Below are 13,817 nucleotides of genomic sequence, written 5' to 3' on the forward strand. Positions count from 1 at the left end.
AATCTGGAGTGCACTATTTGGGTACAAGCAAATGAGGCACTGTTGATTCAGTCTTAACTAGTTTGCAATCTAAACTACAACATGATATCAGTTATGGAAAGTTGAGCTACAGCCACAAGGCAATGGGGTAAAAAAAATTAAAAAAAAGAGTTCAGAAAATTCTGATTGAGATTGCCTTGTCCCTTAAAAAAAGAATAAATCAATTCATAGTTCTTTCATTTTTTCCCATAGTTGGATCGAAAACGTTTTGAGGGGATCAAGATCAGTGACGTCCACAGACATATTTGAGTCGGCAGTGATTTTTCACCAGTTAATTCTGTATGTAATAAGGGTATACCGTTACGTTTAATGCTCCAGTCACATCCAGATTGTTGAGAATCTCTTCTGTAAATCTATGACGTCACCAAGCAAAACTATATTGCACCACTTTTAAAGGGTATGCAATAACCCGCTTCCATAGGACAGGACTGAAGTTCGCTGACGCCCACACCAGCACAGATGTCCAATTTTAAATGCGCAAGTCCACGAAAGTACCAAAACTGGGTTTAGCCCACCTCCTCGCAGAGTGGGCAGACAATACACAAGCTGTCCAGACATGTGGGTTGGATCCTAAATATGTGAACAGTAGACATCAAATCATTGTAGAAAGCATCCATCCATCCATTTTCTGAGCCGCTTCTCCTCACTAGGGTCGCGGGCATGCTGGAGCCTATCCCAGCTATCATCGGGCATGAGGCGGGGTACACCCTGAACTGGTTGCCAACCAATCGCAGGGCACATACAAACAAACAACCATTCACACTCACATTCACACCTATGGGCAATTTAGAGTTGTCAATTAACCTACCATGCATGTTTTTGGGATGTGGGAGGAAACCGGAGTGCCTGGAGAAAACCCACGCAGGCGGGGCCGGGCATTGAACCCCGGTCCTCAGAACTGTGAGCCAGACACCCCAACCAGTCGTCCGCCTTGTGGAAAGCAATTCATTGAAAACACCATCATTATTAATGTCATTATTTGCCCCTTCTTATTTCTTCTTATTCTTATTTCTTAAAATCACCCAACTGGCCAGCACGCAATCATTTGGCAGGCTTGTTAACAACACTATTCTCTGTGGTGTGTCAAATTTATATGACATTTAATTTCCCTTTACAGGGACTTTATTATATATTATTTGTTTAACTTAATAAAGGAATTTACCTTTTATTGGGAGTGATTTAACCCAATAAAATAAAGAAATTAAACAAATATATGAAAAATAAAGAGGCAGAGCAAAAGATTCCGACCAACTGTCAAATAATTATATATAACGTTAATGATATGCATTTATGTGCCTACCAAAACATGCTTAGGGCATTGAATCGATTCCAACTGGTCTGTTCTGGTTGTCTTAGAAAACATTTTGCCTCTCATTGGAGCAGGCTTCATCAGTAAGTTTTTTCCGCCTTGTAGTTCACATCCCCTTAAAATAGCTAACTAGTAACTTTAACATTAATCAATTCATTAAGCATTCATTTCCCCAATGAGAAATCAACAAAAAGTGAATCAAATGTCAATTTCTAAACCAGGTATACACTCAACCAAAGACGGAGGACGCTTAATATATAGATTTATCTTTTTGTCAAATGTAACTTTTTCTTACCAAGTTCAGATAGTTCATGGGAATCTGCAAATCTTCCTGCCAAAAAAAAACACAAACAAAAAAAACTGCGTTTGATGGTGATGGTTTTCTCGAACTAACTGCAATTTTTTTGTGTGAAGCATAGTTATTATTAGTGGAAGTCACTCACCTGCGATTAGGTAGGAGATGGTCCGGACCGTGCTCTCTACCTGTGCTGTTGCAGTTGGGTTTTTTCTTACATACTCTGTGTACCGCTCATAACCCCGAATCACTTTATCTATGTGCTCTTTAAATCGAGACATTTTAATCAAAATCGACACTCTACATCAAAATATTATTGTAAACACCGGTATTTATCTTAATGTTGTTGTAAACACCAGTATTTGAAAATGTTGTAGTTACTGAAACACAAGTAAAGAGAATATACATTCGCCTGCGGGACACATTTCCGGAGAAACAGTCCTACCCCGATTGTAGTCCCGTTGCTCATGTGCATTGACGCACATTAGTTCCTAGCATGAGTATTTAAGAACCCGGTCTCTCTTCTTCCTGACACGTTATTGTTGCATCAGCATCCAACAGCGTAGCAATGTCGACCACAAGTGAACAAGGTACTTGTATTACTCTATCTCCTTGTAAGTCTGTTTCTAAAATGCCTGTTTAACTGTCACTGCTACTCATAACAGTCCGTATTTTACGTGCAAAATGTGGGCATTCCTAGCTAACGTGTCAGTAGTGATACGCTAAACGGGCCATTTAGTAGCTGTTGTTTATTATATATTATTTTATTTTATTTCACTATGGTACTTTTCAATTAGTGCTATATTATGCTCAGAAATGAAAACTTTTCTCTGAAACCTGTTTTTTTTTGGTGGGGTGACGATCGGAAGTTATGACTATATTTGCTGTAACCAATCAGCTGTTTAAACATGAATGTAACACGAAAGGAATTAATGAGAGCCTCTCCTATAATCATGCAAGATTGTGATAGTGTAAACTTTAATAAATCCTGCTGAAATTAATTTGAAAATCTTAACTATTTATTATTATGCTGCCAGCAGTTTTCCAAGACATGTTGTGCTTAAGGTACTGCGAGTCAGTAAATTAGAGTTTCCGTAACAATTAAGTAATCCAGCTGTTTTCTGTGCTCGATTTAAAACTTCAAATTGAAATTAAAATGATTCATAGTTATGGTCCCAGTTACTAGTGTGTTTTAGCTCAAATTGACTAAAATGTAACTGGATTTTCTATATGAAGTGTAGGGAAGGCTCCTTTTTAATTTAAAAAAAGAAAATGGGGGGCCGGGGCTACCATCTTACATCTCGGTTATTTCGGTTTCATTTTGAGTTTGCCTCAGTTTCATTCTTAGTCATTGGTGCATGCCCACAGGAAACCGTTCAGTTTCACTCTTAGTGTGCAAGGTGGATTAAAAATAAATAAATGAATACAATTCACCATGGGATTTTTACAAGGATCCAAATGGTTGCCAACCTTTCATTGGTTTGTGTCTTTTGATTTCAATTAATGGTTTATTTTCAATGGTTTATGCTCCATCATATACATTTCCTGTATTATGCCCTCATTTTCTGTGGATAATGATGTTTCTTTGGAATGCAAGACCAAGATGTTGGTCTCAATTTTTTATATAACAAAAACCTGGCATTTGAACAGGTGTGTCGACTTTTTATAGCAACTGTACAATAATGGTCTAAAACGGTATGAAAGCTTGCAACAGTTTATAGGCATATCCTGATATTACCTCTGCAAGTGTCAATAATTTATAAGAAGTAAAGCTTCTCATTTCTGATCCATGATTGTCCATTACATTCTGTAGTGCCTTCTGTCATCATCTAAATGACAGGGGGGGGGGGAATACACTTAGCAACAATAATGCATGCCACGATATCAAAGATGAAATCTAAATACAGTATTTGACAAACTGGATAACTCAATGCTGAAAGGGTTTAATGAGCTTTCTTTCATTTCCCCTGTCCTTATTTTTTTCCTGACTGCTTAATAAAGTCTAACTACAGTATCTATCAAATCTATCTCTGATTGCATCTTTCCAGGGGAAACTTATAGGGGTGTTACTGGTTGTTTCAGGCTGCCGCAGCCTACTTTTATCTGCAACTATTTGCTTTCTTTCTATTTTACAGCCTTTGAGTATGGCTTCTTGCTCCAAATAAAAGGGGAAGCTGCACTGGCAGCGGCACTGAATGACTACCTAACCACTCGCAGCTACCTGGCTGGTTTCAGCCCTTCACAGGCTGACCAGAAAGCGTTTAAGCTTCTCCACAGGCCCCCAGACCCACAACATGTCCACGCTCTGCGTTGGTACAGACACATAACATCCCTCCAGCAGGACCTGAACCCAGACAGCAGCAGTGAGTAGAGTGTTGAAGACCTGAGCAGGCTAGTCTTGTTGTCTGTGGAACCAGCTTGGATGTTGAGGTCCTCCGGCAGGGAAAGTGGATAGTCACCCCCTCTACAAACACTAGCACTAACACTTTCGCTTTCACTGTTAGTCATACACGTGCTTGCATACATTACACGTTACATTCGATGGCTACTTTAAAAAGAAAATATTGTAATATTAGTTCTGTTGATATTTAAATAGCTGTTTTTCTTGGGCGGCACGGTAGCCGACTGGTTAGAGCGTCAGCCTCACAGTTCTGAGGACCTGGGTTCAATCCCCGGCCCCGCCTGTGTGGAGTTTGCATGTTCTCCCCGTGCCTGCGTGGGTTTTCTCTGGGTACTCTTGTTTCCTCCCACGTCCCAAAAACATGCATGAATTGGAGACTCTAAATTGCCCGTAGGCATGACTGTGAGTGCGAATGGTTGTTTGTTCCTATGTGCCCTGCGATTGGCTGGCAACCAGTTCAGGGTGTACCCCGCCTCCTGCCCGATGACAGCTGGGATAGGCTCCAGCATGCCCGCGACCCTAGTGAGGAGAAGCGCCTCAGAAAATGGATGGATGGATGGATGTTTTTCTTGGTTTATTGGAAACTACTCTACGTTTGCAATCTTTGCATATAAATGCAATTTGAAATTACGGTTGAATAATTTTGACTGCTGTAGACAGACCTAACGCACACCTCAAAAGTGCTTTCGTTTTGACAGAAAAATGTACAATGAAATGGGCAATAAATGAGAGGTACACAATTAATAATAATTTGACATTTTGCATTAACAACATTAAATGTTTGTTTGGTGTCATTGAAAATCAGTAAGGTTTGTAACGCCATGTAATTTTTTTCCCCCTCTTCCAACTGTGATTGGGTGAGGGAAGTGTTCTCTGCTTGCATGCACCCTTAAAAGCTGATGATTTTTATATGATGCATCATACAAGTTTTATCATAGTATTCACCCTGAACCAAGAAACATCATGTTGACAGTCATCATTTTCAGTCATGAGTTGTTGCCTGGAAGGACACACCCAAGACACATTTAAAAAGTGTTCCAGTTCAGCGTCACTATGCCTAATTGGCCTTCTCCCTGAAATGAGGCTGCTCCAGAGGGAGATGGCAAAGTCTGATTCAAGTCCTGACACAGGCCAGTGTGATGGAAAGACAGACTGAGTGGTCATCGGCCACTGACAGGAGAGAATGTGGGGCAATGTTGGATATGTTGTGCGTCCAGGAGAGCAGATAGAAAGGCTAGAAGTTTAGGAGCAGGGTTAAAATTATTTTACTATGGTGTAGATGGGAAGAGAAATGGAGTACGGGAGATTTTAAAGGAAGAGTTAGCTAAGAATGTCTTGGAGGTGAAAAGAGTATCAGATCGAGTGATGAGGCTGAAACTTCAAATTGAGGTTGTTTTATGTATAATGTGATTAGTGCCTATGCCCCACAGGTAGGATGTGACCTAGAGGTAAAAGAGAAATTCTGGAAGGAGCTGGACTAAGTAGTTCTGAGCATCCCAGACAGAGCTGTTGGAATGTCTGCCAGTTCTAGTTTGCATTCATCGGTAGCGCCCACCTGAGGGAAATAGCCGGAAGAGCTGGTGACCTGGATGTGGAAGGTCCGAGAGGATTTTGCATGCTCTTGTCTTAGTTCTGGCAGCGTGCAAGTCCTCAAGGGTGGGTAGGTTTTTGGGTTTTGTTTTTTTTTTTTTTCCCCCCCTGTTTTTTTAAAAATTTATTTATTTATTTATTTATTTTTTGTGTAGCGGCACCAGACTGTGATGGAAGAACACAGGACTGATTTGATGACCGCTGTGTAGAACTGCCTCAGCAGCTCCTTTTGAGGACGGACGGAGTTTGTTGATTGCCCACTTCAGGTCCTGAGAGACTGTAATTCCCAGGAGCTTGAATGTCTCGACAGTTGACACGATGCAGGTGGACAGCGTGAGGGGCAGCTGTGGCGAAGGATGCCTCTTTGAAGTCCACGATCATCTCTACAGTCTTGAGCGTGTTCAGCTCCAGTTTGTGTCGGCCGCTCCACTTCCTGTCGATATGCAGACTCGTCACCGTCCTTGATGAGGCCGATGACAGTGGTGTCATCTGCAAACTTCAGGAGTTTAACAGCCGGGTGCGTTGAGGTGCAGTCGTTCGTGTAGAGAGAGAAGAACAGCGGAGAGAGGGCACAACCTTGGGGCGCCCCAGTGTTGATGCTACGTGTGGTCGAGGTGTTCTCTCCCAGCCTCACCTGCTGTGTCCTGCCCGTCAGGAAGCTGTAAATCCCCTGGCAGATGCGAGGTGAGACGCTGAGCTGGAGAAGGTTGGAGGAAAGGTGTTTAAGGATGATGGTGTTGAACGCAGAGCTGAAGTCCACGACAGGATCCTCGCGTAGGTCCCTGAAGTGTCGATGTGTTCTAGGAGGAAGTGCAGTCCCATGTTGACTGCATCATCCGCAGACCTGTTCGCTCGGTAGGCAAACTGCAGGGGGTGTAGCAGGGGACCTGTGGACCTCTTAATGGACATGTTGGTGAAAGAAACAGGGGTGCTGAAGAAGTGATGGGTAAGTTCGGCATCCAGGTAAGGAGCCTTGAGGGACAGATAGTGGTAGACTTTGCACAAAGGATGGAAATGGCTGTAGTGAGCACTATCTTCAAGAAGAGGCAGGGACAGTGTGATCTACAAGAGCGGAGGTAGAAGCATGCAGGTAGATTACATCTCGTACAGATGATGTAATCTGAAGGAGGTTACTGACTGTAAGGTAGTGGTATGGGAGTGTGGGGCTAGACAACATAGGATGGTGGTGTAAGATTACTCTGGTTGTGGGGAGGAAGATTAACAAGACAAAAGCAGAGCATCGAACCATGTGGTGGAAGCTGAGAAAGGAAGAGTCTTGTGTGGATTTTCGGGAAGAGACAGCCTCTTGGCGGACAGGAGGCGCTTCCAGAAGACTGGACCACTACAGCCAAGGTGATCAGAGAAGCAAGCAGGAGAGTACTTGGTGTATCTTCTGGTAGGAAAACGGAGAAGGAGACTTGGTTGTGGAACCTCAAACTACAGGGAATCATACAAGGAAAGAGGTTAGCTAAGAAGAAGTGGGACACTGAGAGGACCGAGGAGAGGAGAAAGGAATACATGGAGATGCAACATACGGTAGAGGTGGCAAAGGCCAAGCAAGAAGCATATGATGACATGTATGCCAGGTTGGACACTAAAGAAGGAGAAAAATATCTATACAGGTTGGCAAGACAGAGGGATAGAGATGGGAAGAATGTGTAGCAGGTTGGGGTGATTAAGGATAGTGATGGAAATGTGTTGACTGGTGCCAGCAGTGTGTTGGATAGATGGAAAGGATACTATGAGGAGCTGATGAATGAGGAAAATCGTAGAGAAAGAGGAGTAGAAGAGGAGAGTGTGGTGGACCAGGAAGTAACAATGATTAATAAGGGGGAAGTTAAAAGGGCACTAAAGTGGATGAATAATGGAAAGGCAGTTGGTCCTGATAAAAGGCCTGTGGAGGTATGGAAGTATCTCAGAGAGGTGGCTATGGAGTTTTTGATCAGCTTGTTCAACAGAATTCTAGTGGGTGAGAAGATAACTGAGGATTGGGGGGAAAGTGTACTGGTGCCCATTTTTAAGAACAAAGGTGATGTGCAGAGCTGTGGGAACTATAGAGGAATAAAGTTGATGAGCCACACAATGAAGTTATGGGAAAGAGTAGTGGAGAAGAGACTCAGGACAGAAGTGAGTATTTGCGAGCAACAGTATGGTTTCATGCCTAGAAAGAGTACCACAGATGCATTATTTGCCTTGAGGATGTTGATGGAAAAGTACAGAGAAGGTCAGAAGGAGCTACATTGTGTCTTTGTAGATCTAGAGAAAGCCTATGACAGAGTACCCAGAGAGGAACTGCGGTACTGCATGTGGAAGTCTGGAGTGGCAGAGAAGTATGTTAGAATAGTACAGGACATGTATGAGGGCAGCAGAACAGTGGTGAGGTGTGCTGTAGGTGTGACAGCCCCTTCTTGTTTGCAGTGGTGATGGATAGGCTGACAGATGAGGTTAGACTGGAGTCCCCGTGGACCATGATGTTCACAGATGAAATTTTTATTTGCAGTGAAAGCAGGAAGTAGGTGGAAGAACAGTTAGAAAGGTGGAGGCATGTACTGGGAAGGAGAGGAATGAAGATTAGACCAAGTAAAACAGAATATGTGCATGAGTGAGAAGGGTGGAAGGGGAAGAGTGAGGCTACAGGGAGAAGAGAGGGTCAGGAAGTGAAGAAACCGGTCCAAGCAGGTTGGAACGGGTGGAGGTAGGTGTCAGGTGTGTTATGTAACAGAAGAGTCTCTGATAGGATGAAGGGCAAAGTTTATAAAACAGTGGTGAGGCCAGCTATGATCTACGGATTAGAGACAGTGGCACTGAAGAGACAACAGGAAGGAAGAGCTGGAGGTGGCGGAAATAAAGATGGTGAGGTTCTCTCTGGGAGTGACCAGGTTGGATAAAATCAGAAATGAGCTCATCCAAGGCATGGCCAAGGTTAGATGTTTTGGAGACAAAGTTAGAGAGCGCAGACTTCGATGGTTTCGACATGTCCAGAGGAGAAAGAGTGAGTATATTGGCAGAAGGGTGATGAGAATGGAGCTGCAAGGGAAGAGAGCGAGAGGAAGACCAAAGAGAAAGTTGATAGATGTAGTGAGGGAAGACATGAGGGCAGTTGGTGTTAGAGAGGAGGATGCAGGAGATAGGCTTACATGGAAAAGGATGACAAGCTGTGGCGACTCCTAACGGGACAAGCCGAAAGGAAAAGAAGACGCACCATGTACAGTTGGTTACTGTGGTCCAATATTAGAATTTTTGTTTGTAAAAGGTGGACCAAGGAATGACATCAATCATAATCAGCGTTTGCCTGTAATGTATTTGCAGCAAATGAAGTAAAGGTTTGCCCTGTTTAATGCTTTTGGCAATCTGATTTCAGTGAAAGGAAAGAGGGTACAGCCTCAGTGGTCTCCACCATCTGGAACAAAGGTTCCCCAACTTCGACTCTACAACAGTCTCACCAGAGCAAAAGTATGTAAAGTATTGTAGTTTGCTGTCTTTTAAATACTGTACGGGCAATGTTTTAAGTGACCTTTTCGCATAGGTCATTTTCACAAAAGAACTGTTGGTACAAAGATTTTAGGACTGTAAGACCTGTTGCAAAGGAGGAAGGTTGACCTTGGTTGAGTCCGATCTTGATGTTGTTCATATTGTTCAAATTGAATACTTGACCCGACTTGGTCAGCCACTACTACTCTTAACCCATTTAATTCCGAAAACGTAGTTTTACGTCTTTTAGAACTTGATCACCTAATCCCAAAGATGTAGTTTTACGTCTTTGATGGTTTTTGTGCACGCAGGCTTCAGAAGGGGGCTGACGTCACTCCTCCCCATAGGATTAGGCCTGCGAGCAATTTTAATCCCCATTAAAAACAGACACTCGATGGCAGCCGTGCATCATACGATTTACAATTTTGGTATTACTTACCGATGTTCTACCGCAAATTACTAAAAAATTGAAAAAGGGAGAAACAAGCTTTTTTTATTTTTGTTTGAAAGATGGAACTCTAATCTTTATTTTGGTGGGTGCCATGTTTATATAGCCATAGAACACAATATTCTGTGTGCCTTGAAAGATCGGTCAAAAGCCTCTAAAATGGCTGGTACTGAGGGGGGGTTCTCTTTTGAAAAATGGCTGGAATTAAATGAATTAAGCAGCCATCAAAATTGAACTCTCCTAAATCAGATAAAATGACTGAAAATCTGCAAACTGTTGCAGTTTCATCACTGGTAGTGTTGTTAATGCTCGTCAATCATTTTGAAAACACAGAGCTTCCTTTTCACTTCATGCTAAGTTATGCTGTGTATTTATTTAATAACTGTTTTCAAGAGGTCTGTTAAATGATTATGAAAAGTGTGCTGCGTTTTTGTACTTCACATATATAGTAAGCATTTCACAGGACGAAGACGTGGAAATTTTGACTTTGCAAATCTGCGCTTTCCCCTTTTTAAGCGCACATTTACTGTATCTTTGTGTACGTTCATGTCTGCAACATACAATTGCACTGCGTTTTATGCATTACTGGTGTGTTTAGTGTCAAAGTCGGCAATGTTCAAACCTTATATCTACACATACTAATGCCCCTTAAAAAAAATTGAGGGACATCAGATAAGTTTAGCAGAACATGTAATCAACTATTAACTTTCTTCTTTTGAAATATTTTAGGAGCTATTTGTTCCTCAGAATGGAAACAAGGTCACATGGTACAGCTGTGGGCCAACAGTGTATGACGCCTCTCACATGGGGCATGCCAGGTAAACTGGACGCAGTGAAAAGCATTCCACAAACTCACCTTTCCTTCATACTGACTTTCTGATTCCTGATGTCTTTCCAGGTCATACATCTCTTTTGATATTCTGAGAAGGATATTGAAGGACTACTTCAAATATGACGTCTATTACTGCATGAACATCACAGACATAGATGACAAAGTAAGAACAAACCAGACAGTATGACTTTCAAAATAGATTTGATTTAAGTGAAATAATAACTTATTTTGGACTGTTTATGTTTGCGTTTTTCACATCATCATGCATGCCTCTGCCATCTCAAGAAGTGCAACTTCTAATTACCTATATAAAACAAAATGATGTGCATTTTTGTGTTTATTTTTTTTAATCAAAGCTACAGTGAGGCGGTGTCTCTTAGCGCAGATCCTCCTCACCAACCCATCCATCCAATCAAATTGCAAATTTTGAGTGAGGTCCTTTTCAAAAGCAACTGCGCAGATGAAAAAGAGTTTCCACATCACTGTGGAAGCTCCTAAAGTTAAGGCAAGTTTCCTTGCGCTGAAAAACTCAGTCGACATATACAGTAGCATGCAGTGCACTTTTGACCGTGCAAAGTATGTTAGCTATTGGCCATTTTCCATCAACCAACCAACTGATTCATTTCCTATTTCGCTCTTCAGAAGAGAAAGCTGGCGTGGTTTGGTGCACCTGTTAAGGTCTTGGTTCCTCATGGCATGAAAGATGTCACTTCTTCTTCAGCCACGGCTCACATCACTGGCTCACCGCCTTGCTTGCTATTGGGGGCTCTCGGCATATTGAGAAACTGTTGTGGCATAAACGAAGGAGATGTAATAGCTGCCTCACCTTCACAGTCTCTAATAAAGAAATTAACAATGATCCCAAAGGCAATGCTAAGAAAATTTATGTCGCCATTCTTTAAAAAACTGAACTTGATCATTTGAAAAATTAACTTGATCTTAAACGCTTCATGCCCCAAGAGACTTTATACACAATCAACACACTAAAGTAAAAATAAAAACATCAATTTTAACATTCAAACATAAAGAGAAAAAAACAAATACTCTTATAGGCAGAATGTACAAAGTCCAACACAAAACTGAGAAAAAAGTTCATTATTTGATTTCAGCAGGTATTTGGATGATTGCTGTTATACATATTTCGAGTTCATGAAGACATTCCCCGACATATGCCACGATGAGCTGGGGATGTGAGCCGGAAGTGACCGCGAGCAGCCAAGACCTTATGCCAGTGCCACAAAAATGCGCTAGCCCTTACTTCTTCAGAATGAAACTCGGCAGGCACATGGGAGCTGCGTGGGTGCGCGAGGTGCGTTCAGGGACACTGCATAAATGGGAGTGAATGTGTTCTTTTGTAATACAGTACATAATTATAAAAATAGATTACTAGGAGCATTATTTGCATCAAAATGCTTTAGTTAAAACACTATGGTCACACTATGATGATAGGGAATTCCCTCGTTTTTCGCGGTTAATGGGGAGCAGAACCCCCCCGCGAAAGGTGAAATAACGCGAAGTAGGATTTTTTTTTTTTTTTTTTTTTTTTTTTTCCCCCTCACCACCCGAGGAATTTTCGTGGATGTGTATGTGGGTACCAGAATGTTTAAAGTATGTAAACAGTATTTATACTTTACATATATGAGAGAAAGATTACAACAGTACACATATGTACTTAAATCTTTAATTATAAAACCTTATACAGTAATTAACATTTATTATACAGTAATTAACATTCATCAGCACCTTCTTCAGCCTCTTAATTGTCGTCATCGGGCAAGATTTGGTCGTAGAGAGCATTGGGCTTTGTCCTGGTATTAGTGTCCAAACTCTTTTCCCTGCAATCCACAATGCCAATGCAGCTTCCATTTTCACAATTCTCTTATTACGCAGAGTTACCACACGTTTCGCTTCCTTATTGAAGGTTATTGAAGCAGTTTTGCGGATGTTTGCTTCTTTCTTGATGTACCACAGTGTAGATTCATTCACGCCATAATGGTGTGCCACTGATGCATAACTTCTGCCCTCTTTGATCAAATCTAAAAGTTTCACTTTTTCACTGATGGTCATCATCTTCTTCTTCCTCTTGGGCGCCCCGGAGGAAGCTTTCGCAGCGGCGCCGTTGTAAGGGCTTGCTTAACTAATCAATTAAATCATTGTATGAATGCCCTTACAGTACAGGCATGTACAAAGCCTCTGAGTCAACTCATCTCTTTGTTTGGCATGCAAGGAAACCTTCTCTCGCGCGCATCAACATGAAACAACGCGTCTTTCCACAACATGGCTGCCGATATGGCTGTATTTTTTATTTATTTATTTTATAAATATTTGGGAAAAACCCTCGAAGCACTGTAGCCGCAAAACGTGAAGCGCGAAGTGGTGAGGGAACACTGTATACTGTAAGATTAGATGCATTGTTTTTCTTAATAGCCAGCACTGCTAGGAATGCAAAGTTTTTAGTCCTTTTCACTGTCATATTGTTTTGTGTTTTTGTGTGCACATTAAGGACTAATTCCTTATTTAAAAAAAAATAAAAACTCAAGTTGCATGTTTTTCCTCACGTTTTTGAGATTGTAAGGTGAAAGCTGCAGCTGGCTACTAGTGTGGACTGAATGGGTGGCAGCAATGGGAAAATGAAATGCCAGTATTTGGAGGGGGGAAGCACAAGAATCTTTGTGGGCAGGCACGGCCCCCTAGAGTCCACCCATGGCGACGGGTCTGGAGCCTCCAGGAGATAGAGCTTCAATGTGTCATGTCTCACTGGTGGTTACGCACACGATCACGGGTTATGCACTGTCATAAGTCATTAGCAGAGAATTCGCGTAGGTAAAAGGTGCGCAAGCCAGGCGCTTTAAAAAAACAAATAATAATAAAGGCAAACAGGAGAATATGGCCCCATGTGTGGCTGCACGAGGCAGCATGGCTTGGAGGGTTTGCAATGTGTGTCTAATTTTTTTTTTATATTGCTATTCTTACACGGCAGGTATTCTTGTTCTTGACACATTATGGCATCCTCAAGTCTGTTATGTTGAAATTGAAGACTATTAACCAACACTTTGGTCACCAGTTTATCACAAGGAATATGACAACAGAGTTCTTATCAGTGCCATGTTTAATACCACTTGAAAAGCCATTTTTATTTTTTCCACTGAGGGAAATTAAGTGACTATGATTGTAAGTATACTGCCTGTATCAATCATTCTGTCAGAGAAATTGACTTGTACATTTTTGTCTCTGTCAGATAATTAAAAGGGCACGTCAGAACTATCTGCTAGACCAGTACAAGGGAAAAAACCCACAAGCTTCTCAAATACTGAAGGATGTGCTGACTGCCCGAGTGGTGAGATGTTACAAAATTCAACTTTGTATTTATCAGCCTTAAGTTTGTGTGACCAAACAAGTGCAGGTTACACTTAAACTTTAACTGTGGAGATT

The 13,817-nt window shown here is 41.7% G+C and overlaps 2 protein-coding genes across 5 annotated transcripts in view; one reads left to right on the forward strand and one right to left on the reverse strand.

Annotated features, from left to right (window-relative positions):
- pex16 (peroxisomal biogenesis factor 16) overlaps positions 1 to 2,090 on the reverse strand; it is a 31,710-nt gene extending 29,620 nt beyond the window's left edge. The window contains exons 1-2 of one of the 3 annotated variants that reach the window (XR_009787513.1): positions 1,792 to 2,090; positions 1,644 to 1,679 (exon numbers count right to left, since the gene is read on the reverse strand). Coding sequence is in view for 2 of the 3 variants with exons in the window: in XM_061766214.1 (XP_061622198.1) it covers positions 1,644 to 1,679; positions 1,792 to 1,924 (169 nt within the window). In the remaining variant the exon portion in view is untranslated. The remainder of the gene's footprint in view (positions 1 to 1,643; positions 1,680 to 1,791) is intronic. The other 2 variants (XM_061766214.1, XM_061766215.1) reach the window with 2 other exon arrangements.
- The window catches only part of cars1 (cysteinyl-tRNA synthetase 1), a 40,449-nt gene continuing 28,714 nt past the window's right edge, over positions 2,083 to 13,817 (forward strand). The window contains exons 1-6 of one of the 2 annotated variants that reach the window (XM_061766212.1): positions 2,088 to 2,233; positions 3,779 to 4,006; positions 8,996 to 9,087; positions 10,283 to 10,371; positions 10,452 to 10,548; positions 13,624 to 13,722. In XM_061766212.1, coding sequence (XP_061622196.1) covers positions 2,212 to 2,233; positions 3,779 to 4,006; positions 8,996 to 9,087; positions 10,283 to 10,371; positions 10,452 to 10,548; positions 13,624 to 13,722 — 627 coding nt within the window. In that variant the 5' untranslated portion in view covers positions 2,088 to 2,211. Of the gene's footprint in view, positions 2,234 to 3,778; positions 4,007 to 8,995; positions 9,088 to 10,282; positions 10,372 to 10,451; positions 10,549 to 13,623; positions 13,723 to 13,817 lie in introns of both variants that reach the window. The other variant, XM_061766213.1, reaches the window with a different exon arrangement.

This window comes from Phyllopteryx taeniolatus, chromosome 2 (genome assembly GCF_024500385.1).
Source record: "Phyllopteryx taeniolatus isolate TA_2022b chromosome 2, UOR_Ptae_1.2, whole genome shotgun sequence".
Classification (NCBI taxonomy): Eukaryota; Metazoa; Chordata; class Actinopteri; order Syngnathiformes; family Syngnathidae; genus Phyllopteryx; species Phyllopteryx taeniolatus.